The sequence below is a fragment of the Echinops telfairi genome, unplaced genomic scaffold (assembly GCF_000313985.2).
Source record: "Echinops telfairi isolate 266 unplaced genomic scaffold, ASM31398v2 ScPeMD7_2565;HRSCAF=3150, whole genome shotgun sequence".
NCBI classification, from domain to species: domain Eukaryota; kingdom Metazoa; phylum Chordata; class Mammalia; order Afrosoricida; family Tenrecidae; genus Echinops; species Echinops telfairi.
The window spans coordinates 1128577-1156464 of NW_022106463.1; the positions used below are offsets into that span (position 1 = coordinate 1128577).

The 27888-nt window shown below is 49.0% G+C and overlaps 1 protein-coding gene across 4 annotated transcripts in view; it reads left to right on the forward strand.

Annotated features, from left to right (window-relative positions):
- Positions 1-23004, forward strand: part of IFT88 (intraflagellar transport 88) — a 105720-nt gene extending 82716 nt beyond the window's left edge. For 2 of the 4 annotated variants that reach the window (XM_004714829.4, XM_045293982.1), the window contains exons 24-26: positions 4581-4647; positions 22339-22449; positions 22687-23004. In XM_004714829.4, coding sequence (XP_004714886.1) covers positions 4581-4647; positions 22339-22449; positions 22687-22808 — 300 coding nt within the window. In that variant the 3' untranslated portion in view covers positions 22809-23004. Of the gene's footprint in view, positions 1-1106; positions 1281-4580; positions 4648-22338; positions 22450-22686 lie in introns of those variants that run through there. The other 2 variants (XR_006680430.1, XM_045293983.1) reach the window with 2 other exon arrangements.
- The last annotated feature ends 4884 nt before the right edge of the window (positions 23005-27888 follow it).

A 27888-nucleotide genomic window follows, 5' to 3' on the forward strand; every position in this document is an offset into this window, starting at 1 on the left:
GAACACTCTGTTCTATTAACCCAGCATTCCATGTTGCTCACCTTCCCGACACGATCGCTGAAGACAAAGCGGGTGCATAAGCAAATGTAGTGAAGAAAGCTGATGGTGCCCATCTATCAAAAGATATAGTGTCTGGGGTCTTAAAGGCTTGAAGATAAACAAGTGGCCATCTAGTTCAGAAGCAAAAAAGCCCACATGGAAGAAGCACACCAGCCTGTGTGATCATGATGTGTCGAAGGGATCAGGGATCAGGCATCATCAGAACAAAAAATCATATCATTGTGAATGAGGGGGAGTGCAAAGTGGAGACCCAAAGCCCAGCTGTAGGCAATTGGACATCCCCTTATGGAAGGGTTGCGGGGAAGAGATGAGCCAGTCGGTGCAGCAACAATGAAACATACAACTTTCCTCTAGGTCCTAAATGCTTCCTACCCCCTCCCCCGCCACTATTATGATCCCAATTCTACTTTACAAATCTGGCTAGACCAGAGGATGTACACTGGTATAGATGGGAACTGGAAACCTAGGGAATCCAGGGTGGATGATCCCTTCAGGACCAGTGGTGTGAGTTGCCATATCAGGAAGGTAAAGGAAAAGTGGGAGGAGATAGGGGGAACCGATCACAGTGATCTACCTATAACCTCCTCCCAGGGGGATGGACAACAGAAGGGAGACACCGGGTCAGTGTAAGACATGCACAAATAATTATCAAGGGTTCATGAGAGAAGGGTGGGATGAGGAGCTGATGCCAAGGGCTCAAGTAGAAAGAAAATGTTTTGAAAATGATGATGGCAACAAATATACAAATGTGCTTGACACAATGGATGGATGGATGGTGATAAGAGTTGTACGGGCCCCCAATAAGATGATTTCTTTTTTTTTAATAAGGAAGAAATGGCCCCTGTTCCATTGGGCAAAAATCTACTAATTCTGCAACAGAAAGGGCCTCGGGTGGAGACAGGGCTGTGGGCTTCGTCCTGACTTGCCCGTTGGTCAGCTCTGTGGCCTCTCTGGGCCTCGCTTTCCTTAGCTGTCCAAGGAGGGCAGTGCGCTGGATTGGCTTTTGTCACACGGTCGGTGGTGAAGTTGCTCTTCTCATCTGCCAGGGGCCAAACCCACCATAAGTGCCCTTCCAGAGAAGCGGCGTGCCTGGCCCTGCACATTGCTGTCAGGGTTTCCAGCCCTCACCGTCGACCTCCGTACTCGGCTCCTGACAGACAGACAGCATGGTGCCTCGCTGCAAGCTGCACGGTCCCAGGACGGTCACCTGACTTGTAAAGGTGCTGGTTGTATTCTAGGTCTAGAGACTAATATGTCACAATGTACGGAGAGTAGATTTAAAGGGAAGAAAGACTCTTTTTCTCTCCCAGCATGCAGGCCTTTCGTTATTTCACTCCTTGCCACTTTAATCCTCCCTTCTGGACCGCGGGCGTGTGTGTGTGTGTGTGTGTGTGTGTGTGTGTGTGTGTTTAATGGAAATGGCATCATATTTTGTTCAGAAGCGTGTCATCTTTTTTATTGATAATACGAAGACAATACTCACAAAAAAATAAGGCAAATTACTTTTGTGCACAATTTTAAAATGTGCAACTAGAAACGTGTAAAAAAACTGAAACTGCTCCAGCCTGTCTTTCATGATTCACTATTAGCATATTTTGTACCTACCCTCTCAGGCATTTTTACAAATATGCAAGTATATAAACACATTGGGGGTTTTTCTCATAAAAAAATGAAACTGTTTCTGAACAAAAGTAGAGTTTTGACACACATACATAAAACCAACTGTCTTATAACCTGCTTTTCTCCCTCCAAAACATGAAGTGGCGAGCCATCCGGTCGGCCAATAGAGAGCCACGCCCCACTTTTGCTCCAGACTCCGTTCTGTCCCCTTCACGTGGTGCAAGAGAGAGCGCTGAGGACCCTTTCAGCTGGTCACCAGGACAATGCTTTCTGATTCCACTCTCAGGCCTTAGCTCCCGCCGCTCTCCCGTGGGCAGAACTCCCTGTGAGCGGCTCTAAGTGTCCGAAATCGCCACGTATCAGATGACGAGAGCTCTCGCTCTGTTTATTCCCTCAGCAGCCCGCACTTCACCTGCTCCTCAAAGGCACTGGGGCTGGGCTAGACCCCAGTCTGCCCTGAGTGCGCCTTCGCGGCAAAGCTGCAAGGCTGTATCTTGCTTACTTTGGACAGGAGGTCGGGAGAGATCGTCCCGGAGAAGGACGTCATGCTTGGTAAAGTGGAGGGACAGCAAGAAGGAAGGAAAGCCCTTGTTGAGACGGACGGACGGGTCTGTGGCTGCAGCACTGGGCTCAGGCATAGGAACGATTGTGAGGGTGGCCTGGGACCGGGTCATGCTTCCTTCTGTCGTGCATAATGGCGCTATGGGCCGGAGCCGACCCGATGGCACCCCTCAACCATAGACCCCGAAGTAGGGCTGTGCGTCAGTAGAAGACCAGAGCCCCGCTTGAAAAAAAAAAAAAGCCCTTTGCCCCCCGGCTGACGCCCGCTCCCGGCACGGATGGTTCCTTGGGGTTTGCAGCACTGACTTTTCCGTGGGAGATCACCAGGCCTTTCTTCCCAGGCACTCGTCGGTGGACTTGAACCTCCAACCTCTGGGTTAGCCGTTTGGCTCCGTAGCCATTTGCACACACACACACACACACACACACGGCCTCCCTGGATAAGCTCAGGTCCCACAAAATCCGCAGCAGCCCCCGCTGAGCTGACTCTCCTCACAGCCAGAGAAGGGCAGTAAGTTACCACCCGCAGTCTCCGTTCTCTCCCCTCCCAGTCACCCTGCAAACCAGTCTGCGTTTGGGTCTTGGCATTCCACCCAGCCCACACTCAGCTGAGCCAGCCCCGCCATCAGCAACACGATGGACCTGTTTCTGCGTCGTCAGGCCTGTGCAGCCTCTGCCCCACACCCCACTTCCCTCTCCCGTTGCCCCCACTCTCCACCTCGCCAGGAAAGCTGGTAGTTCTCGGGGCTCCACCGCACGCACTTTTCTCCTCGCCCCACAAGGCCTGGGAAAGGCCAGCCCCAGGACGCAGTGCGCCTGTGTCATGAAGGCCCTTCCATCCACAGACAATGCCGGCTCTGGGAAGCCCGCTCTCTGTCCCTGGAACAGATGGCAGGAAACCCGAAGGATGGTGTCCGTGGCCTGAGAGATGAAACGCTCATGTCCTGAAAGCCCCTGTGTCTTTGGCCTGCGAGCCTCAGCCAGCCAGCAAATGTTTGAAAAAGGCGCCGGTTTCCCTCTCGAAATCGCCTTTCCTGTTCTCAAAAGGCAGTCGCTGCCACAGAAAGTCAGTGCCCCAGCCCCATAGGACTCGTCCCACTGTGTGCAGCGGGAAGAGAGGATCCCAGCGCACCCGTCTGCCTGTGCGAGAGTGAGACAGGAGAAAGGGACATAGGTGGAGGGTGAGGGCACTGGTGCCGCCGAGCACCTGGCAGGAGCCCCACAGGGCCAGGCCCGGAGTCTTCCCAGAGGGCACGAGGACAGCCGGGTCTGGCAACAACGCCTGGAGGAGCTGACCAGGAAGCCGTGGAAGGGCGCTCCAGACGTTGGGGAGACGCTGAGCAAACTCGGGGGAAGAGAGCAATGCAGTCCATTAATCACAGTCGTCCTGTCTTTTAGGGTGTCCGAGAGACAGTGATTTGCTACAAGTGATGATAGGCAGTGGTCTGAAGCTGAAGGTGTGAGCTGGAGCCCCCCGGGACCCGGATGTGGAAGGATGGGCAGGCAGTGAGGAGGCCCGTGAGAGGCTGGCCATGGTCATCGCATGTGGCCTTTCTTCGGCCAGGGAGTGAGAGGAAACGCTGGGGACGCCCTCCAGAAATACGGTGGACGAGCAAGGGACTGGCCGGTGTGACTGTCCTTAAAGCGGTGGATTCTGGCTGTGAGAGCAAAGGGGTGGAAAGTTCTAGATGAGGGCAAAGAACAGGCTGCCTAAGGGGACGAAAGAATGTAGTGATCATGAACATCACCCGCTCTCCAAACATATGACTCCGTAGGCAAGACGTAAGATCTTTGATATGAAAACAAGTCCAGTTGCATGAGCGTTTGTCTTAATAGCTCTGAAGTATTATGTGAGATTTTGAAAAGCACCTGTCTTTGAAATGTTGAGTTTCAAAGGTCAGTGTGTTTTTCTTTCCCTCCTCTACCAAATCCTTCGGGTGCAGCCATTCTAGACTGTGGCTACTTAGGAAACACCCGTTCGGCAGACTCTCGTCTTCCCTTAAGCTCTGCGTAACCCTGAGTTGCCCTGTTCCAGAAAGTGCTCCTGGCATTCTCATGGGTGTCTGGGCACAGAGGCCATGCGGCGGCGTCCATGAAGAGGTCAGCTGTGAGTATTCTTCTTGTGGGACACACTTTGAACTCTTCCTTTACACTTAACTCACTCGTAGAAGTGAACTCAATCCATTTGAACCCAGCTTTGCGGAAAGGCGTAATCAGAATGGAAAAGACCTCAGGTTTTACAATATTGCTTGTTTGTTTTTGTTTTAATTGGCTTTGAGTTCTAGTCCGGTCCAGGTAACACTTCTTACTCCCTTACCCCTCTCTCCTTCTCGCTGTAGCGTATAAAGTCTGGGAGAGATGGCAGTGGCGGAATCCGCAGCAAGCGAGAGGGGAGTGCTGGCAGTGGTAAGTCCTTCCTGCTACCTATTGACAGACTGGAGTTGAGAGAGTCCTACCACACGGACTTCTCGAAACATCTTTAAGTAGCCCAAACTGTCCTGTATCTGTTTGTTGGTTTGCTTGCTTTTTTTGTGTTGGACACAGGGAAACCTCACTCCGATTTGGCCAGCAGTTGGTCTGATATGTAAATCAGGCTTGGCTGCTGTTGGGTGATTTAATTCTTCCATAGCCACGCCTATTCCTGCCAGTTGGTTAACAAAATAAGCTTGCCTCTGACAGATTACCATCGAAGACATCCTAATGAGGTTCGACTGGGTGGACATTTGTGGCCTTCTCGTTAAGAAGTTGCCACGAGAAGTGGGTGCTCGGGTGGAATGCTAGCAGTCGGGAATGGTCGGCCTCACTGGGGGTGAGGAATTTGGAGGCCTGGTTCTCATCCCTGCCCTGCTCATGACCAGCAGTCTTTGGCTACAAGGTCAGTGGTCACAGTCGGCTTCTGGTGATTAATAAAGTCCTTGGCATCGCCAAAATTCTTTACCTCCGTTACTTGTGACACAGTTTCTTACTAAGAGGTCTTGTTGACTTTTCCTTCTCTTCTTCCCCCATGAACAAAATCCACCTCCTTCTCTGTGTACTTCAGGAGATAATAAATTAAACTTAATAGGAGGAGTTCATTGGAAAACAATAATAACACGGAGTTACTATCTGTAAACAGGCGTACCTTCTCCCCTCTTGATGCGTCAGACTGCCCTGCACATCTGGGCCTATACATCTCTTATTTCTGCTTGTGGTCAGCAGTCAGGACAATGGAAACATGCACCTCCTCATTTGGCTGCCACAAACATGCCTAGCATGTGCCAGCTCCTATGCTTAGAGCCAGGAACACCAGAATGGCGGAGGCAGGTCTCTGCGCTTGAGTTATTTAGAACCTGCTTGAGAGACAATTGACAATGTGACTGAGAGGGCAGAGAAAGGCGCCCGGGCTTCTGATGTCCTATGGCCTGAAAATGCAGTGGAGACAGGAAATCCTTTTTTTTTTTAAGGAGCTCTTACAGATATTATGACAATCCATAATTCAATTAGATCAAGCATAATCATACAGTTGCTGCCACCATCATTTTTAAAACACTTTCTTGCTTCTTGAACTCTTTGATATCAGCTCCCCTTTATCCCTCCCCTCCCCCACCCTACCCCCAAGAACCTTTATCATTATATTATATATTATTATTTTGCCGTATCTAACACCATCCAATGTATCCTCTCAAGTGGGGTTATGAAGCCCCCATTGCTATCGATTCCCCCTCCCTTCCACTCTTCCCATACCCTCAAGGAGTCATTACACCCATTACTATTTCTGAAGGGTTTATCTAGCTTGGATTTCTTGCATCCAATGACCTTAATTATACTAATGAGCATACACAAATCTCACAAGATTAATGAGGTGAAACCAAGACCATAACATAAGGGGGAGAGCTAAAGGACATGTGTGCGTTTCATAGTGCTGCACCGCCCCTTGGACATATTATCCCTTCCATGAGGCCCTTCGGTGAGGGACGAGGCAGGATATCTTTAGGGACGCCCACGGCCTCATCTTTCTCCCAGGGTCGCTCTCACTCACTGCCACCCAGTCAGTCGACTCCTAGCAAGCCTCCCTCTAGGTCAGAGAACTGTCCCTAAATCTTTACAGGAGTAGAAACCCTTGTCTGTCTCCTGATGGTTTCGACTGCCTGACCTTGCAGCCCAGTGTGTGGCCCACTGCACCCCAGGGCCCCTCCCTTTCACACAGTACTCCATAAGTCATGTGCATCTCAGAGCAGGGGGGCGGGGGGAGCGGCACGGAATCCCTAATAAGGAGAGTGAGAGGGTTTCTCCTGCCCTTGACCACCGTCCTGCAGAGTCACCTCTCGGTCAGTGAAGCAAACACTGATGACGAGTCAAGGTCAGGTCGCCCCACGTTCAATACTGTGTATCAAAGAAGTCTTTCTGTGAACGCTCCACCTCCTGCTCTTGGCCTTCCCTCACCACTTTTTTTTTGGACCATTTCTCATTGTGCCCATCCAGTTCACTTGAGTCCAATATCAACAGTGGGCCGGGGGCACCACCGAACTCTATTCCCACCAGGAGGCCGTCGGAGGCGTGTTGACAAGCAGTTTCTTGTTCCCTGGCCCCCTTGGCACACATTTAAAGCGCCGCACAGCCCCTTCCAAGGGGCTTGTTGTTTTCTTCACACTGCCTGCCTTTTCCTTCCTCCGAGAGGCCTGCACCCTCCTTTCCCAGTCCAGGCTGTCCCCTGATCGGTGAACAGTGCTGGGACCCGCGATTGAAACTCGCTGTCCAGTCCCCCGGGCTCTGAAATGCACGCAGTCCTCAGAAAGGGTGGTTTGCGCCAGATCAGACTAGTCTCCTGGACGCCTTGCCCTTCACTGCTACTGGTAGCTACAGTTTACCACTGTCTGGTAAACTTCTCTGCAGACGTTGGCGCTCAGCTCCCTTCCTGCCAGTGGTCCTCACGTTGGAGCACTCTCAGAATTACAGCTGCCGAGCCCCCCACCCACCCCCACCCCCTGCACTGGAAGCCCAGAGTCAAGTGAGTATTCACAACGTGTGATAGTCCTCAGTCACCTGTGGTCTGGCTTCAGCCACCAGCCTCAGACCCTGGCTCTGTCACACGCTGTCTTTGGACAAGGACTTGTCACCTCTCTGACGCTTCAATGAAACAATCCAGAGAACACGTTTAATACAGTGCCTGGCATAGAGTCAGTTGTGACTCAGCGACCTTGTGAGACCGTGGGTTTCTGAGACTGTCACTCTTTACAGGTGCAAAGAGCCTCCTCTTTCTCCCATGGAGTAGCTGGCAGTTTCAAACTGCTAACCTTGAGGTTAGCAGCCCAATGTGTAGCCTGCTGTGCTACCAGCGCCCTGTGGTATATGTTGAATAGACGTTAGCCCTTAAGGACTCAGCTGCTACTCAAAGGGTCAGCAGTTCAAATCTACCAACAGCTCTGAGGGAGAGAAGGCCTGGCCATCTCCTGGAAGACAGGGCAGCCTGGACTCCCCATGGGACAGTCCTACTCTATCACGTGGATCACTGAGCATCAGAATTGAGCAACAACAAGCCAATTGTTTGATACAAATCACAGGCAAATGAAAATAGCGTTTGGTTTAGAGTTTCAGTATCTTTGCTTTTATGTTGTTGGGAGCCATGAAGTTTGTTCTCATGCACAGACACACAGCCCACCCACTCCTACGCCATCCTCACAACCTTGTGATGTGGGAGTCCATTATTAAAGCCACTGTGTCAATTTATCTCACCGAGGGTCTTCCTCTTTTTCACTGCCCCCCTCCCCCCACCCTTTACCAAGTCTGATGTCCTTCTCCAGGGACTGGTCTCTCCTGACAGCATGTCCGAAGCTCAGGAGACGAGTCTCGCCTTTCTGGCCTCTAGGGGGGCTCCTGGCTGTACTTCTTCCGAGACAGACCTGCTTGTTCTTGTGGCGGTCCGAGGCCCTTTCCGCATTCCCCACCAGCACCGTAGTTCAGATGCATCCGTTTTCTCCGGTCTTCCAGTTATCCGGTGTCCAGTTTTCCAAGCCTGTATCAAGGCACCGGAAAATGCCATGGCTTGTTTTCATACAACTCACTTAAAATAGATGAGCTTGTTTTAGTTACTTGAAGTGAAAAATGCCTAATTTTTGTCCATGAAAATCTTGCTGCCAAAATCTCACCAAGATTTTCAGCCACGTTCCAGCCTGGTGCTGTGGCCTTTCTAAGGGAGGCAGCCCGAGCACACGTCTGCGCTCATTGTCTCTGTCCTTGAAAGGACACCGTGTCCTACTTCAGCACTATGGTTGCCTTTTGCGGCTGATTTTGAAAAGGTTTCATTTTCAAATCATGTTTCATTTATTCTGTGTGAGTCCCCCTTTCCCACCTACCCCAGGGTGCTGTCTCTATTTTTAGTTTCGATTATGTCTTGGGTGCTAACCCCCTCCTCTGAGAACCCATCCCTGAGTTTTACAATGAAAAGAACGTTGTCATGAAAATCAGCAGCATAATGTGACTCTGTGAACAGGAATCCGCTTCACAGCCAACTTTTTGAGGAAAAGCTCTTGTGTATAAAATCGATTGTAACCGTGTCTTAGTTTCTTTGTAAAAACTTGAAGTTCCATTTGAAGATTGAAGTCCAAGGGTGAACTAGTCCTTTGGTTGGAATGCCTTCTCACAGTTGTGCTGGGCCTGACCACCGTCCCAGAAGGACCGACTCATGCCTAGTGTCTAATTGTGTAACGAGCCGAGGCTCCTGGCCTTACTACCACAACTCTACAGAGGGGAGCTGGAGAGAAGACCGTGGAGACAAAAGGGGGCGAGGGGCACCCAGTCCTACACACACACAATCTAGCGGTTCTTTTTCTCCCACTTTTCCTTCCTACCTTTCTGCCTTTCCATCAGCAAAATGCATTTGTCGAGTTCCCTAAGTAGACCCACAAAGAGAACGAGAGGGAGGGAGAAAGGAAGGAAGTGGAGCATGGCTCCTGTCAGCTCAGCCTCTTCCCCTAGAAACCTGAAATCATAATTGGGCTAGGCACCCTAGTCTCCAACCACTTTTAAGTGTGCATGTTTTACCAAGGAAGCTTTCAAAAGACAACTCATTGCCTTCCGGTTGATGCTAACTCATGGGACCCTCTAGGGTAGGGTAGCACTGCCCCTGTGGGTTTCCAAGACTGCCACTCCTTATGGGAGTAGAAAGCCTCATCTGTCTCCCGAAGAGCCCTGGTGGTTTCGAACTGCTGACTTTGAAGTTAGCAGCCCCAATGCATAGCCACTACACCACCAGGGCTCCCAAAGAAGACTTTAGTCATGATAAATATTAAAAGGCACTTAATAAAGCAAAAAGACAGTTAACAGCACCAACAACATTAAAGCTTCCTCTTATAGGCACAGATTTGCCGGAAGTGACCCGAGTCGGTCGCTGACTTGCGGCACTTCTCTGCCGCAGTGACTCAGCTCTGCCGAGGAGGTCTCTCGAGAACTGCCATTGCCCGCCCGCCCGTAAGCCAGTGGGGGCGGACGTGGTCCGTACAACTTAATTTATAAACGGGTCTTGAATAGTCTTCGCCCTTTGTTTTTGGTTTGGTTTCCTTTTCCAGCCATTTAAAAATCTAAAAACCGTCCTTACCTTGCTGGATGTATGGAAACATGTGGGCCAGGTTGGCCAGCATGCTGTGAGTAGCCTTGGTAATGACCAGTGGGGGCCTGGGCTTTCCCTGCTTACCACTGTCTTCACCTAGTCGACAGCGTGTACAGTGAGAGTGCACCTCAGCAAGTTTCTCTTGCGACAGCCTTGGCCACTGCCAGCCCCTCCAGATGTGTCAGCGAAGTCCACATCCAGAGGTGATGCGATCTGCCCGCGCGCCACCAAATGCCTCAGTCTTGGTATCCATTCCAGCCCCATGGAAGCCCTGACTCAAGTCGGTCGCCACGGCTGGTGTCACCTGGCACCTGTGTCTGGGTTGCATTGCCCTCGTCAGTCAATAGCAGTGGGATCCATCTGAGTATGTTGTCACAGTCCCTTGGTGGCACAAGCCTGACTCCTTAGGTTACTAGGTGCGGTGGTTCAAACCCACACGTGGGGTCCCCAGGAAGCCAAGCGGACTCAACAGCAATAAGATGCTGGTTTTGCCAATAGGGTCGATGAGAGGGATGAGACGGTGAGGATGGGGAACTGCCTCTGCCGCTTCGACAAGGCTGGCCTTATGCAGCTACTACTGTTCCTCCTGGACAAAAGGCAAGCCTGGCCGTGGTGACAGCTTAGAGTCCACATAGAACGTGAGGGTCCACCTGCTAGAATGGACGCCTTCGGAGTCGCCACTCTCTGGTGTCACTGCCGGCTCACAGTTCCCCACACAGGAAGGCGAGTGTACACAAATGTACCTCTGTCTTTCTAGGGGAAAAAATGTAAGGGCATTTTAAAACAAAAAACGCTAGACCATATAAATGCATATTGGTGTTTGAAATGAACCAATTTAGGAAGGTGACTATTCATTCCAGTGGCCCCGTGATCCATCAGAACATGTGTACAATTACTCTTAAATTGCAGGATCAACTTAATGAAAGCACAGGAAATTCAGTCACAAATGTTTCCAGGTGTGTGTGTGTGTGTGTGTATAGACAAGATAAGTAGACATACCTATGCACACATCCCAGTATACTCTTATCAATTCTTTTTCTCCCTCTGTTCCTTTCTGCCTTTCCATCAGCAAAACCCATTTGTCGAGCTCCTGACCAAGTAGGTCCATAAGAAACACTACCTCCATCTCCCCACCCTGTTATGCCCAACCCTGAGTGACACCTGGGAGCCTAGTGGCAGAGCTCCTCAGGAGGTGTGCAGCTGACCGAAAGGGCAGTGGGGTTTACACTTACCAGCTGTTCGTCAGGAGAAAGATGAGGCTTTCTGTTCCTGTAAAGATTTACAGCCTCGGAGACCAGAGACAGCAGTTCGTCCCTGAAATGCAGGCTCTGGTAGTCTTTGTCCCCGAAGGCCTGGAGCCTAGCACCTAGCCGTACTATTTCCACCTGGCCTCTTCTGACAAATAGCATTTCTAGACGGCCCTCATCGCATGTTCCTGTCCTTCCCTGCAGGTCCAAGAGTTCCACGGTGCTCAGGCATGCCAACTTAAACCCAGGAGTCATTCCCATGAGCTCAGGTTCCTCCTCTCCTGCCGCGAATTCCCTTTATCTTCTTTATTCTTCGTTGGCCTTTCGTTCTCGTTATCCTTACTCTGTGCCAAGACAAACTCTCCCATTGGTGCCCCGATCCCGTCGCTCTGGTTCTCTCATGGGTGAATCAGTTCTTTCCTCCGCTCACGGCCTCACGACCTTCCTCTTTTCCACCGCCCCTCCACTTACCAAACCTGCTGTCCTTCTCCAGAGACTGGTCTCTCCTGACAACACGCCCAAAGTATGTAAGACCAAGTCTTGCCATCCTTGCCTCTACGAGCACTCTGGCCTCACTTCTTCCAAGACAGGTCAGTTTGTCCTTTGAGCAGTGCCTGGTACTTTCAATATTCTTCGTCAGCCCTTCACAATTCAAAGGCATCGATTCTCCTTTGGTCTTCCTTATTCAATGTCCAACTTTCACATGCGTGTGATGCAATGGAGAATACCATGGCTTGGGTCAGGCGCCCCTTACTCCTCAAAGTAGCAGCCTTGCTCTTCAACACTCTGAAGTGGTCTGGGCAGCAGATTGACCTAATGCAATATGTCTTTTGTTCTCTTGACTGCTGCTTCCATGAGCATTGACTGTGGATCCAAGTAAGACAAAATCCTTGACAACTTCAACCTTTTCTCCATGTATCATGATGATGTTACCCACCGGTTCATTGTGAGAAATTTGGTCTTCCTTACATTGGGTTGTGATCCATACTGATGGCTACAATCCTTGATCTTAATCAGCAAGTGCTTCAAGTCCTCCTCACTTTCAGCCTGCAAGGTTCTATCAGCTGCATATCACAGGTTGTTAATCAGCCTCCTTCGATCTTGATGCCACCTGCCTCTTCATAGAACCCAGCTTCTCTGAAGATTGTCTCAGCGTACAGATTGAACAAGGATAGGGGAGGATGCAACCCTGCAGGCACACCTTCCCTAAGTTTAAGCCACGCAGTGCAATACTCCCTGTTCTGTTTGCACAACTGCCTCTTGATGCATGGCCAAGTTCCTCATGAGCACAACGAAGTGTTTTGGAATTCCATTCTTCTTAAGGTTATCCACAGTGTATTATGGTCCACACAGTCAAATGCCTTTGCACAGTCAATGAAACACAGTCAACATCTTTATCGTGTTCTCTGCTTTGAGCCAAGAACCACCGGACAGAAGCAATGATGTCTCTTGTTCCGTCTGGCAGTTCCCTGTCAGTGTACTGCCGCAGCTGTTGGACGATCTTAAACAGCACTTTACTTGCCCGCGATGTCAGTGGAGTCGTTCTCTGGTTTGAGCACTCTGTCGGGGCACCTTTCTTTGGAATGGGCACCACACGGACCTCCTCCAGTCACTTGGTCAAGACGCTCGCTTCCAGATTTCCTGGCCTACACCAGGGAGTGCTTCCAATGCTGCTTCAGCTTGGTGAAGCATTCTTTGGGCATCCCATCAATTCCTGGGGCCTTGCTCTTGGCCAATGCATCCATCAGTTTGAACTCCTTCCCTCAGCACCATTGCTTCTGGTTCAGGTGCTACCTCCTGAGATGGTGGACTGTCGACTCGTTCTCTTTGATGCTGTGACAGTGTGTAGTCTTTCTATCTTCTCTCGGTGTTTCCTGTATCACTCAATAGTTTGCCCTCCCTGCTTCCTACTCCGGCCAAAATCCGACATGCAAGAGATCTGGTTTCTCTATGGGTTAGCTGCCCTTGTTTGTATATAGACGTGCCTAGACTGTTTCAAAGCCCTGGAAACGAGTGAGGTTGGGGTTTGCTTGTTTGTTTGTTTGTTTGTTTCTGGATAATACTTCTCAAGGACAGGAAGGATGAGATGAGATGGTCATTCTGAATAAACTGAACATGACTGGCGGGAGTTTAACATGGTACCCCGTTCTAGATCGCACTTCGGTGATATGCATCAAGACCTTTAAGATGTCCAGACCCCGAGATAGGAGCCGATTGTAGAGGTGCAATCAGACTCAGACAGAAGTATGACCGTGCATGTTGATGCCATTAGTGATGACAGAAAGCAGTGGGAGTACACCAGATGCTTACGTAGAGGTAGGTCCAGGCCAAGCCTTGCCCTGTGACATCGTCCCTCCAGCCAACCTTCTGGCAGCCCCTCTGCTGGGTGGGACCCGGCCGGCTTCCATGCTTCATCTTTAGGGAGATTGTGTGGCCACCGGGAGCCCCAGCACTAGGGACCAGTTCACATCGCAGCTGCCTGAGGTGGCAGACTTTCCGAGAAACACCGGCTGTTGCACGAAGCTCCGTGGTGTCGTGTCCTTTGGCTTTTCTGTGAACTAAATGACGTCTCTGGAAAAGGCGTAGCGAAATCCCCAACACAGGGGAATTCCAAGACAGCAGCTCTTTTTACTGGGTTTGTAAAATGTGTCCTGGATGTGACAGCACGAAAATTGCACTTTCTAGTAAATGTGGAAGCTGAGCGCCCCCGTCCCCCCACCCCCAGTGGATGTCAGCCCCTCTGCAGACAGAGAGCCGGGCTGCTTCGCCTGCACCACGGGGGCAAGTTCTCAGGGACGCTTTCCTGTTTGGAAACTGCTCTCCTTTCCTCGCGCTCACCATTTAGGTGTCCGCATGACCAGCGCCGCGCCTCTCAGTCGGAGACAGTCTCTGCAGTTGTTTAGTTCTGGTTAAAGCGTGCGCAAACACGAGGTGCATTGCTTCTCTGCCATCGGTTTATCTACCATTATCAAAGAAAAAAATATATTTTTAATGATTTTAACAATATGCTTTCCAAATAAGCAGAGACTGTCTCCCGTTGGAAGCTGGGGTTATTTGTTTGTTTGTTTGTTTGTTTGTTTAATTTGAATAGAACATGGCCTCTGACGCGCACTCAGTGTGTGCTCTGAACAGAGCCTGCGTTTTCAAACTCACTTTCTCTCTGGGGAAAAAGAAACCCTTCTCCTATTTAAACCCGGTGCTGCTCCACAACATCAAAGCAGGCCGCCGCCTCCGTAGGGAGGGGTGCCTTGTAAAAATCTTAGCCAAAGCCAAAGTCATCCCCCCCTGAAGGGAAATGGTGGGAGATCTTTGATCCCTCAAACAGGCTCTGCCTTTACGGGGATCAGAGAGGGGTCCGGAACACGAATCGCGGCAGTGAAGAAAGATTGATAGTTGACTTTGTCAGGATGTTTGTTACTTGTCGTTATTGACCCAGTCACATTCTCAGGAGTCAGCCGGTAGCTTCTGGCAGGAATGTGGCTCTGAATAAGGCCAGTGTGCTACAGCTTGCTGGGACCCTTTGCCAGAGAGGCACTCTTGTTTCAAGAGAGGTGCCAAATGGGGAGTCAGAGAGGCCGGATTTGGAACTGGCTCCCCCCAACTGTCATCCCTCGGAACAAGTGACATCACCTCCCTGGACCTGTTTCCTCATTTGAAACATAAAGAGTTGACAGTAACATTTTAAGGACACGTTTAACATGTTTCTGCTGATTATAAAGTTGGCTAACAATAAAAAGACAAGTGTTTGGGGACGAAAAGGGACAAGGAAGTTTAAATCGCAAGGCCCTCCCGTACGGTGGAGCTGGCACTTCAGCCATTCGCCGGTGGTCTACACTCTAGAGCCTGGCTCTTGGGGACCACACACAGGAAACAGAGGAATCCTGGGTGTCCACAGGGCGAGAGCTCAGAAATCAAAGAACCCCCTTCACCAGACTTTCAAGTAGGTCAACAAAGATCAATCCACCTCCAGAGGGATCTGTTTCCACCCTGGCTCTCGTTGTAAAACACGGGGGAAAGTATCCCGTGAGGATTCCTGTCCATAAGCCCTCATTCACGTGGCTGTGGGGGGAGAGTACACATGCCCAGAAGAGCCTCTGCTGAAAGTATGCTTCAACATGCACACTGGTGGGTAGTACTGCCCGTGCCTGGAACGACACCATTGTAGGAAATAGACACTTGGAACCTAACCCTCAAATAATTCCTTCAGGTAGTTGCCAAGAGCAAGAATCTATGATTAAAAACCATCTCAACACCTAAGAAAACAAGCCACTGGAGAAGCTAGCGCGGCTGCTCGTCAAAGACTACCCCATCCACTGCTACCTGGTTGATTCTGGCTCATTCTCCAGGCCGACTCAGAGAGACACTACAGCCAGAGCAGATCGGCCCCTGTGGGTTTCCAAAACTGTAAACCATTGGGGAGTAGAAAGCCTCATGTCTCCCTTTCAGAGCAACTGGTGGTTTTCGAACTGCCGACCCCCAAGAAACACATAGCCCACTACTCCGCTAAGGCACATTTCACATGCATAGCCATGTTTCTGAGGCTTTGAATCATTACAAGACAGCCTCATCTCGCCTCCCAAGGAGCAGCTGGTGGTTTTGAACCTCCTGGGTTACAGTTAACAGTACAAAGCTTAGTGAATAATGCCCCCAGGCATTATTCAAAGACTACAGACCATGTAATTATCAGATAAAAAAGCATACAAGTATTTCAAGGATAAAAATGCCTTTATCGCTTGTTACCTGAACTCTAGAATGGAAAAGATTCCTTTTTCCCCTAATAAAGCAGGTGTCTTCTGCTAGTTTACCTCTACTGGGGAAAATTTAGGAAGCAGACAACACAGAAATTCTCACTGTAACAGACTGAATTGTGTGGTGCAGTCCCACCCCCCCACCCCCCCTCCACCCCCCAAAAAAGATGTGTTGGAGTTTCTGACCACTGTACCTGTGCTTGGATACAGATTTTGATGATGGTATCAGACACCACGTTACCAGTTATCAGTTAAGAGTTCGTATTGGTGATTCAGTGATAGAAATCTCACCTTCCAGGGCCGGTCCGGGGCTTTCTCTCCCAAGGAGAGGCTTGCGTGCTGCTCTGATGCAAAATGGGATTCCACAGAGCTTCCAGACTAAGAGGGACTCGAACGAAAGACTTGGGAATCTGCTGCTGTCAATTGGCCAATGGAGCCGTCTGAAGCCACAAAATCCAGTCTCCAACCGATCATGGGGGTGCGCAGGGGCGGGTACTGTTTTGCTCCCTTGTGCCCTGAGGCCAGGAGTCAGGACGCTAACCACAATATTAATGATATGAGGTCATACCAAATTAGGGTAGCTCCTTAGCCCATCCGAATGGTCTTAGAAGAAAGGAAACCAGTCGTGGATCGCTTCAAGGCGTGGGCTGTGCTGATTCCGTCTGAGGCCCCTCGCTCAGTGCTCCTCCGTGGGCTTGTGTAACATCAGCCTTGAGCCCTCACCGTCGAAACTCTCTAACATCCAAACTCAGAGGAGTGGAGAATACTCATCTACTCTGGAGTATCACAAAGCAATGAAAGACGAGGCACCCTGGGCACCAAGGTCAAAGGGCATAGCAGAGTCCACAAAGTCAGTGTCCTTCATCCTACCTTGTGAGGAGCGACTGGGATGGTCAAAGCTCCGGAGGGCCCTGTCCGGTGCAATGATGGGTCTCTCCCTATCAAAGGAAGAAGGATGAAAGCAAAGACACGTGGGAACCGTTAGCAGAATGAACTACTGGACCACCCAGCAGTCTCTAGGACCCTGAGACCAGAACAAGATGGTGCTCAGCTACCCGGCTCAACTTCTCTAAAAGTGATGAACTAAGAAGGTCCTGCATAGAGTGAGAGGAGACTGTGGAACACAACTCAAATTCACAAAAAGGACCAGGCACAAGTGAGACCCCCGGCCTCGTCACCCCGCAGGACCGGGAATGAACTCCTCCCACTCATGACTCCATTTTCAACCAAACAAGAGACAGCTCTGTAGGGGAAATATAGCACATGTAAGACACAAACGCCTTAAGAGAATCAGCTAGTTGAGCTCAAATGGGCAGCATTTACCTGCCGACCAGGTTCAGAAGGTTAAGAACAAAGAGGGATGGAAATAGGCAACAGCAGGGGGAGGGGGGAGGGGTGGCAATGGAAGGGATGAAACCAAGCGTATGTGGGTGGCTGGATGTAAACGGGTGACCTGCTCTGCCATCGTACAGCACTTCACAACAGCGAAGTTACAAAATACAAAAGAGACGAGGCAGAGATCAAAACGAGCCAAATAGAGCCTCCAGAAATGAAACCGATTTAATTTAGAAACTAGAATGCATTAAGTCACTGCCGACACAGCACAGCCCTCCTCTCACAGCTGTTAGGCCCCGTGGGCCTTCCTCCTCCTCACTGACCCCCTCCTCTGCCAAAGAGCCCGAGTGGCAGAGTAACTGACGAGTTGGGCTGCTAATCACAAGGTCAGCAGCTCGAAAAGGCCAGCCACTCTGTGGAAGAAAGATGAGACTTTCTACTCCTGTGAAGATGTGCAGTGCCAGAAACTCCGGGGGGCAGTGCTGCTCTGGCCGGTGGAGTCGCTGTGGGTCGAAACCAACTGAACGGGAGTGCGTTTGAGCTTGAGTTCTACTTTGCTGAGCGGTATGCAGGGACTGGTCTCCTGATGACGCGTCCAATTACGTTAAACGGAGTCTTACCCTCCTCGATTCGAGGGAGCCTTCTGGCTGTACTTCTTACGAGAGAAATGTGTGTCTTCTTCTATACCCCTTCAGTGTTGTTTGCCAGCGCCATCCTGCCAATGCACTGATGCTTCTGCGGGCTTCCTTGGCTATTGTCCAGCCTTCACACACATGCGAGGCGATTGAAAATAGTCCTCCGAGTGACATCTTTGTTCCTCAACGCTTTCAGGGGTCTTGTGCAGCAGTTCTGCCCGATGCAGTGTATCATGTGACTACTGGGCTGTTGTGTTCCTGAGTATTGATTGTGGATCCATGCAGAATGAGATCCTTGAAAGCCTCCGTCCTCCCACCATCTATGATGCTGCTACCTGTTGGGTCAGTTGTGGGGAGCGTGGTTTTCTGTACCTTGACTCGTAATCCATATTGAAGGCTGCAGTCTTGGATTTTCGTCAGTAAGTGCCTCCTTCCTCCCGGATTTGAGAAAGCAGTGCTGTGCCATCTGCGTCACGCAAGTGGTGACGCCTTCCTCCGGACCTCATGCCACCTTCTTCATGTCCTGTTTCTCGAATTCTTTGTTCCGCACAAGATCAACTAAGTATGGTGAAAGGATATAGCACTGACGTACACCCTGTCCTGGTTTAAAACCCCACACTATACCTTGCTCTATGCAAATAACTGCCTCTCAATCCATTGTACACATTCCATGTGAACCCAATGAAGTGTTCGGGAATTCCCAGTCTCCTCAACAACATCCGGAGTGTGTTACGATCCGCACAGGTGCATGCCTTTGCATTGTCCATAAAACACAAGGAAGCATGTTTCTGGTCTTGTCTGCTTTCAGCCCTGATCCTCTGCTCGGCCCCTCTTGCTACATCCTTTTCCACATCTGCCAAACAGCCAGTTGTGTTTGTCAGAATTGACTAGAGAAGCAAAGTCAGAGACACTCGTGTGTGTAAGAGAGAACTTTATATCAAAGAGCAACTGTGCATTAAGAAAAATTGTGCAAAAAAGATTAGAGGGAAAAAAAGAATACATTTTTCAGTTGCAACTGTGTCCAAAATTAAAGCATCTCAGTGCTGGCAGGGTCTAAACGTGGCTCCTCCAGCTCCAGGGCTCTAGGGTAGCTCCATGTGTCTTGTCAACAGGAATGTCTCGCAGGGAGTGAGTATGTGTCCCACCTCGAGTGAGCTATTTATCTCCTTAGCACCTCCAAATGAGGTCATCAAGTTGCAGCTTGATTGGCAGGCTAAACTCCACCCCTTCACTAATAATAGTCTCAAATTGACAACAGAGTATCTAACTACTACATTAATAAACCTTGGCAGACTACAGCCAGAGCCCACGGAGGCTGTTCCTTGTTCCAGTAGTTTCACTAGTGCACTGCCGTGAGCACTCCTTTCCCGCTGCAGTGGCATTCTTCAGTAATTGCAACCGAGATTGCACGGCATGCATATCATGAAACATTTACTACTTGGCCCTTTGACAGAAAAGTTTTCCAGCCTGTGAAGAGCATACCAGTTCAGATACAAGGTTAATGGACTGGCAGACAGAGCTGAAGAAATTTTGACGAATGCAGCACACAATGTAAAAGTAATGAAAATAGGAAAAGTTAAGAGATCTGAAGGACATAGTGCAAAGGTCTAATATACATTTACTTGAGTAGAAAGAATTACAGAAAGCAGTAATCAAGAATAGAATGGCTGAGAATTTTCTAGGATTCATGAACTCCAAATTATGAAGTCAAATAGATTTCCAGTGTAATCATTAAAAGTTATTTACAACTGCCTCCATCACAGTCAGATTACAAAATAAGAAAGAAATGCTTGTTGACTTCTCACAGGAAGCCAGAAAGTAACTAAATAGCTTTAAGGTGCCCAGAGAGGATGCCTATTGAACTTGGCATTGCATGCTACGGAGGCTGTAATTCAACAGTGATTACATGATTCCTGGAGCATTCTTTTAACTGACAGATCCTCATTTAAAAATTAATAAAAATGATAAACACTATTAAATCAAAACATAGGTACATTGAATACTCAAAATAAGGGCAATCTAAATTGTAGATTTTTTAATTTAGGGAAAATTAAAATCCAGGAGAACAGCAGAATTACTCAGTGCCCTTAGGCTATTAAAAATGTCTGTACTTCATTGTAGCCTATAATCCAGGAAAATGTGTAGGCATCAGCTTTTGAAGCCCATTATTGGATATTACCGTAGCCTCTAGGGGGCAGTGTCCCCCACTTTGGGAAACACTGATCTAGAGGGAAGTTACACAAGTTTCCTGCAAATAAAATATTGAAGACTGATATATCTGAATGATTATCAGATAGCACTAACACTCTCAAATGATATTTTTCTCTTGTAAGAAAATCTTAGAGTTATAGAATTTAGAGTAAGCAAGAATCTTGAAGCATATCCATCCCAGGGGAAAAGAATACAAAGCCCCTCTAGTTTTGGACAAGACAGTACAAATTCAATTCCCAATACAAATAGCCAGTAAACAAACACACAAACAAAACATCCAGCCTCAACCTTAGAAACATAACGTTACGTAAAAAAGGCAAATCCAAACTCTCCTCACGGAATGAAACTATTTGTATAAAGGTCAAAACAAAAGAAAAGTGGGTGCATTGTTTATATATATGATACAACCACGCATGTACGAAAGTGCAATACAGTAAATATTGACTAGAGGGAAGTAAAGTAAATATTGACTAGAGCAGTAGTTCTCTTTCTCGGTCTGCGCTAACTTAAGTGATTTTCTAACCTCCTGGATAGAGCAAAAACAAGAAAAGACCCTTTTGACAACAACAACAAAATTTAAAGGAACAAAATCATCCAAAGCATCTCAAAAGACTGAGGCACCTCAGAAACATTGAATTAAAGGGCTTTATGTTCCAGGTTCTTCAGTGATAGGGGAAATGCCCATGCTTTTGATGTGAACCCACAAAGCACTTAATACTTCGATGCCATTTGTGGGGATTGTTAAAGCTGTCTTGTTTTAATACATTCCCAGACACTAACTCCATCAACTAAAATATGAAATACACCCAGAAAATAAATGATGGGCAGAAGTGGGATAACTCCTCTCATTAATGATCTAATTTCCCTAGCAAATCTGTGTGCGTGTGTGCGTTCCCGTGCGTGCGTGCGTGCGTGTGTGTGTGTGTGTGTGTGTGTATGTGCTTACTATGTGGAAACTTCATATATGTGCTATGTATTATACGGCAGAAATTTAAGAGCAAGAGCTCATACTCTTTCTGGAGAGCTGGTCCTTTGAGCAGCTGTCGTGGAAGTGGAGGCTGCTCTGTGGAAGGCAGTATGGTGCTTCCGCAGACACGTGGGAATAGCAGCACCGACAGAGCCAGCGGTCCCCGACATGGTATCCACTGGGACTAAGAACGAGCATGGCAGAGCCGCGCACACTGTTCATCACACAGCACTCTTCCCAACGGCAAGAAGGTGGGCCCTGCCCGAATGCCCAGCAGCGGAAGAATGAATAGACAAGCACGCAACTGGGATCCGATCGACCACGAGACTCTGAAACGCCTCATGACGTGGATTCTGGAGGACACTGTGCTAGTGCAGCCAATCACAAAAGGGCAGATATTGTCTGTTAGTGCTGTTATAAGTGTGTTTGTTTTTTAATCAAGAGGCCTGTTTTCATACCAAAGCCAAGAGACGTTTGGTAGTTCCCCGAGGTAGGAGGGGGAGGGAAGGAAGACGCTGGAGAGGAGGCGGCGTCACCTTGGCGAAAGGAGTGGGAACAGTCTACAAGGAGGAAATGGACAACTAAGGTGGGGGGGAAGGGGGGCGATCAAGCCTTTGAGAAGTCTGATAGGTTGTTGAGGTTGTTGGTCTAATATGTAAGCCCCCACCTAAGTCAAAGTAAAGAGGTTTTCAGTAAAGACACAAGGGTTAAAAAAGCCTCCTACTGGCTCTCTGCAGTAAGTGTTCATTCTGCCCGACTTGGAACTCCTCGGTGCCTACAGACTGCCCTTGTCCCGGTGCCAGCCCCTCCTCTGTAGGTTTTGCCTTCCTTGAGCCAAAGTCGTTGCGATGCCCCAGGGTATGTCTACACGTCTCCTGTGTGAGCATTCTTCCCAATGCTTGAAGCAGGATAGGTGCCAGCTCAGTTCCCTCCGGGTTAAGTGTGCCCAGCATCTGCCCCTGAGGGTCTTCTGAGGTGTTTGTAGGGCCCCTCACCAACCTTGATACGCGGACTTGTTATCGCCTGGCTATTCAGTTCCTATTTGTCCATTGATCGATTATGAGAGTCAGGGTATGGTCTTGAACTTTCTACAAACGGATCCCCCCCAAAAAGACCTGTAATAACTCCGCACACGTTTGAAAGGGGACATGCAACCCTGACTGACTCTTCTGTGATGTTCTCTGCACATCCCAGATCCCCACATTCAAAATCACAAACACAAACAAAAAGCACACCCCCAGGACATCGCCTCCTGAATGCAACAATTCGCCTATTTGTTGGCAACTAAGTTCCATCCTAAGACGGGTAAATGTAGTGCTGTGTTGTCTCAACGTATTAAACAAATGCATTTTTATGTTTGTGTTTTCAGAGAGTGGCCAGAACTGTAGTGCCAGTAGTAAAGGTGACCGACTCAATGCCAAGCTCAGAGCTTTACCCGGGACAAATGAACCTTATGAAAGTAGCAGTAACAAAGAAATAGGCAAGTGCTGGTACTCCCCCCCAGACCCCGAGGGCACATCAGGGCTGAAGACGACTGGAGAGCCGCCCGCCCGGGTCCTCGGGCCCTGGGCCTCTAAGAGACAACTTCCAACAGTTGGTCGTGGGAAAGCATTTCTGTTCACGCTGAGCTGTTTGGTTTTGATGGCAAGGCGAATTGGCTTCCCGTTGTTCTGATTCTGTTTGTTGTTCTAACGCACCCATCTGTTTTGTAACCTAGATGTCTCCTACGTGGACCCACTGGGCCCTCAGATTGAAAGACCCAAAACTGCTGCCAAAAAGAGGATGGAAGAGGACGATTTTGCCGATGAAGAGCTGGGAGAGGATCTGCTTCCGGAATAAGAGACACTTTCTACATGTTACAGTGTTGAAGGAGCACACTGTGTGAGACTTTCGATTAAATAAATCCAAGCTTTAATTTTGGACACAGTTGCAACTGAAAAATGTATTCTCTTCTATTAGTATGCATTAGGTTTGTTGTTGTACTGTTGTTGTTGTTGTTGATTTTTTTATGGAATAAAACAATATGAAACTAGTACTTTCAGCCAATGATTTCCTTCTCACTAAACTCACTGCCATGGAGTTGATTCCGATGCACAGCCACTCTGGGACAGGACAGAAGTGCCCCGGGGGTTTCTGCAACAAACTGTACGGGTATAGATGCCTTCACCTTTCTCCTAGCAGATCCACATGTAACCCATTCACACACATGTAACCCATTCACACACAGTAAGATTCCCTTTGTAGCCCACGCTAGTATGTACACCTATGGGGGAAAGTTAAAAAAAACATTGGTACAAAATCATAGCAACTTTATATATAAATCATTTTACTGGGGGCTCTTACAGCTCTTCTAATAATCCATACATCAATTGTATCAAGCACACTTGTACATATGTTGCCATCATCATTTTCAAAAACATTTTCTTTCTACTTGAGCCCTTGGTATCAGCTCCTCTTTTTTCTCTCCCCCACCTGCTACCCACCATGAACCCTTGATAAATTATAAATTTTATTTTCATATCTTACTCTATCCACTGTCTCCCTTCACCCATGTTTCTGTTGTTTGTCCCCCTGGGGCCGGGGCGGGGAGTGGTGGTGGTTATATGTCAATCATTGGGATCAGTTCCCACTTTTATCAAACAAAAATATCAAAATGTGAAGCTGTTTTTTCTGGACGTCACCTCCATCTAGGTCTATACAAATTTGAAGGTGTTTCCATCTCTCTACAACCCCCCCACCGCCCAAAAAAAGAATTGATGGTTCTTCAGTTTACACCATGTCAAAACATTGTCCCTACAACGCACTCACTACTGTTAGATGCTGGAGAAACACCCCAACTTGAGAGCGTTACGTGATCGGAGGAAGGCTCCGATCTCATGGAGGAGGCAGGCAACAAGGCCGTGTTGATGTCCTCAGGGAAATCAAATCATGTTCCTTTTCAATGTTCCTGGATTGAAGGGAACATTCCTGGATTTAGGGGCAAGATCAAGACTGGAGGATGGTGGATAGGGTAAGATTTCCCGGGGAATTCAGTTCCAACAGACCTTGCACACTTTGTGCATCGTCGGCGTGGAAACAATGCCGTGGTGCATTTTCCTGACCTTTTACTCCCAGGGCAGTTTTGAATGTTCTTAAAGCATCATAATCCACGATCATCCTGCATCCTTTGAGAAAGTCTACCAAGAAGATCCCTTGAAGATCCTCAGAAACAGGTGTCATAACTTTCTGAGCTTGAATTGAACTCGCCCCATCGATCCCCCCAAAGCCACTGTTTCGATTGGACCTTTTTGTTCTGAAGGCCCCCAAAGGAGAGAGACTAGACGAGTGAGGGACCTTGTCGCAGCCATCCACTGATGGCAGAGACATTTGAACATGTCTTACTGGAGTAAACCTGTGGATGCATGAACCAGACTCTGGTAGCAATACTTTTTCACTTATCCTGATACACCTACACCTGTGCGTGTGTGCATGACATATTTGCCCCGAGCACCAGAGCGCATGCTGATAGTCTCATTCTTCGTTAACATAAATAAAATGCTAGTATTGAAGTCTACATTAATTTCATAGCTTGAAGCTCGAAACAGATGCACTGGAACATATCCACATATTCAAGCTTAATTGGGTGAAGTTTAAGAACTTGACATCTTTGGACGTTTGGCCTTCGTCCTATTAAAGTAACTATGCTTTGGAGGAAATACAAAGCATCGCGAGAGAAGGCACCCAACAATAGCTGTGCTACTGTCTGCTTCGTGACACCTGGAAGACCGCTTTTCCCTTGGGCACGTACGGTGCGCAGGGAAGGGCAGACTGCCCGCGCTCTTCTTTAGCGAGCATTTTAGCAGGCCAAGACTGCCCACGGGCATATCATAGATGAGGCAGAAGTGGGTTCTCCTTAGTACCACGCTAGGATGGATGGACTCCTGGCTCTTATTTAAATTAACATTGTCTCCACAGCACGCGCTACTCCTGGATGCTAGAGGAGGAAAACCCAAACTGGAGAACATTACTTGATCTGGAAAAGGCTCCAATCTAGTCCAGGAGGCAGTCAATCATACCCCAACCAGCCGGCCTAGGTTCCATGCAGAGCACAATTCAAGATTCCGGGGACAGTCGTGAGCAAGAGCCTGCCCTCACGGAGCTTCTTGTGGGGAAGACAGGCAACAAATACACTTTTTTTAAAGGACTCCAGATATTACGTGCAACTAAGGACGTAGAATGATGTAACCCGTAGGGGTGATGTAATGGTGGAAGGGCTCAGTAGTATGGTTGGGGAGACCACTGGGAGGTAACCAATTAGTCCCAGGCAATAAGTTGTTTGATTTTTTAAATTAATCATTTAAGTGGGGGGCTTTCACAAATCCCACAACAATCGATCATTCAACAGTATCACTTGGACAGATGCTGCCACCAACATCTCCATAACAACCTCTGTACTTGACCCCTTGGCAGCAGCCCCTTCTCTTTCCCCCTCCCACTCCCCCCCCATCCCCGATCAACCATGAATATTAATAGTTATTTCGTGCTCTACACAGTGTGCTGTCTCCCCTCACCCACCACTCTGTCATTCATTGTGTGCGTGAGTCTGAAGAGGACTTTATAGATTGGTATCAGACATATGGGCTAATACCGGACTTATAGACTTGATCTGGACTGGGCTGGGATGTTTTCTCAATGTTCAATTGCTCTTGTATATAAAGCTCTTTCTTAGGCACATAACCGTGTCCATGGATTTGTTTCTCTAGTCTACCCAGACTAACACATGCCTCTTCCTTCTTCCTAGTCTGTCCTAGTCCAGAAGCTCCACTGAAACCTGTCATCCTGGTGGCTCTCTTGGTGTTGGAAATATTGGTGTCATGGTATTCACTACAACACCCAAGCCACCACAGTATGACAAACGGGCAGATGAGTGTCAGAAGTAACAAGATGGTAGGATTTATACCCAATTATATTAGTAACTGTGTTAAATGTAAACAGATTAAATGTTTCAATTAAGTGATAGGAAGAGGCAGTCCCTCAGGCAGACCCAGTGCCGGTGTTCTTCCCCACTCCTCTCTTCTAGTATCTTCATAAATTATAAATAAACCACCACCCCACCTAATGCCTAACAGAACTGACAGGCTATAATCTGGGGCTGGCACCCACGTGTCTAACCATCCCCTCATGGAGTAGTAGTAGGGGGCACTATCTGCATGGTGCTGGGGGCAGTCAGACACTTACTCCCTGAAATAGAAAACAGGTTCGGAAAGGGCTTCCTAGTCTCCAGTTCAGGGTGCAAAGGAGCCGTGGTGGTACTGTGGAGTAAGTACTGGGCTGCTAATCCTAAGGTTGGTGGTTCAAAACCACCAGCAGCTCGGTGGGAGAAAGATGAGATTGTCTGCTCCTGTATTAACCAGTCGTGTGTGGGGTCAATATGAGTCACAGTCAGCGTGCACTGAAGCACAGAGACGGGTTCCCTTCCTTTCTACAGCTTTCAGGCCAGGGAGTGCGGCCACTGGTCACGGGACCATTTCAGGGTGGGCTCTCTCCGGCTTGTGGGTGACTAAAACGGTTTTCATTTGGCAGTGTTCCGTGAGCCATCAGGGTGGGGGCTGGATCCTGCGGATGGACTTAGCTCCTATAAGCAAGTGCTTGGTGCCATCCGGTGGAAGAGTCGCACTAGCAGGCATTGCGACTCAGGATTTTGAGGCAACCTGCGTGTGCAACACAAATCACAGATTTTCAGGCTGCAAGTTACTTACGAGACAAATTGAATGTAAGGACACAGATAGGTTGGAAACATTTTTTTCATGGTAAGTACATGTGCAAGCACTAGTCAAAAGTAACAAATGGTAGAATTATGCACACCTTCTGTTAAGATAAAAGACAATTGACCCTGATAATCATGATATCCTTGTAATCATGTCTTTACCAATGAAAACGTGAGGGATCAATACCCAACAGGAGTGAGCTAGGCAGAAAATGGAATGTGAGGTTTAAGAGCTGAAGAATAAACATTTTTAAAGAAAAACTCACTGCCATCATCAGTCGAGTCTGTGATGACTCGTAGCGACCCTAGAGGGCAGGGTAGAACTGTTCCTGTGAGCTTTGGAGAACTCTTTGCAGGCGTAGAAACCCCTTCTTTCTCACCGCCCCCCAGCGGGGGGTAGTGGTTTCAAACAGCTGACTTTGAGATTCGCAACCCAACGCGTTAGCGCTAAGCCTCCAAGGCTCCTAAAGAATACAGACAATTCCAAACATTGTCCTGTCAAAAGGAGAAAGACCGTGTGTGGTAGGCAGAGCGGGACCTCGTGGTCAAGAAAAGGTCTACGGGACGTCCCAGAGAAGAAGTCAGCATTCTGGAGGATAAATGCGAATAGAATAGGGTGTTAGGTGGCTGCAACAACAGAAACGGGCTCAGACACGAACACTTCTGAGGATGGCGCGCCCGGCGGCGTTTCCTTCTATCAGACACAGAGAGGGTCGCTCCTGTCCATAGGCAGGGTCGCCATGAGCCTACTTCTCCGGACCTAACGGCGCCGAGGACGAATCCACTGGGCAGCGGTGGCCTGGGGTTTGGAGGGCTTTGCGCCTCGCCTCACACGCCACACCTCCAAAGCTCGGGGACCCCAGGCTCTCCGGGCCCGGGTCGGAATCGCGGAAGGAAGCTTTCGCTGGGCCTCAGGGGAGCCCTCCGGGGGTGTTTTTCGGGGAGGGAGCGAGTGCGGGGCCCTAGACAGCACTCTTTCGTAAAGGATAACCTGTTTCAAACTCCCAGAGCCGACGTCGCCCGCGGACTCGGGCGCGGGGAGCGGGCTCCAGCCGCCCGGGCACTCGTAACTGTCGGGTGACTGCGAGGAGGGAGCCCGCGGAGAGCCAGGGCGCAGCGCGCCGGCCGGCCCCGCTCCGGTCAGACGCGCCCGCACGCTCCGCCGCCGCCGCC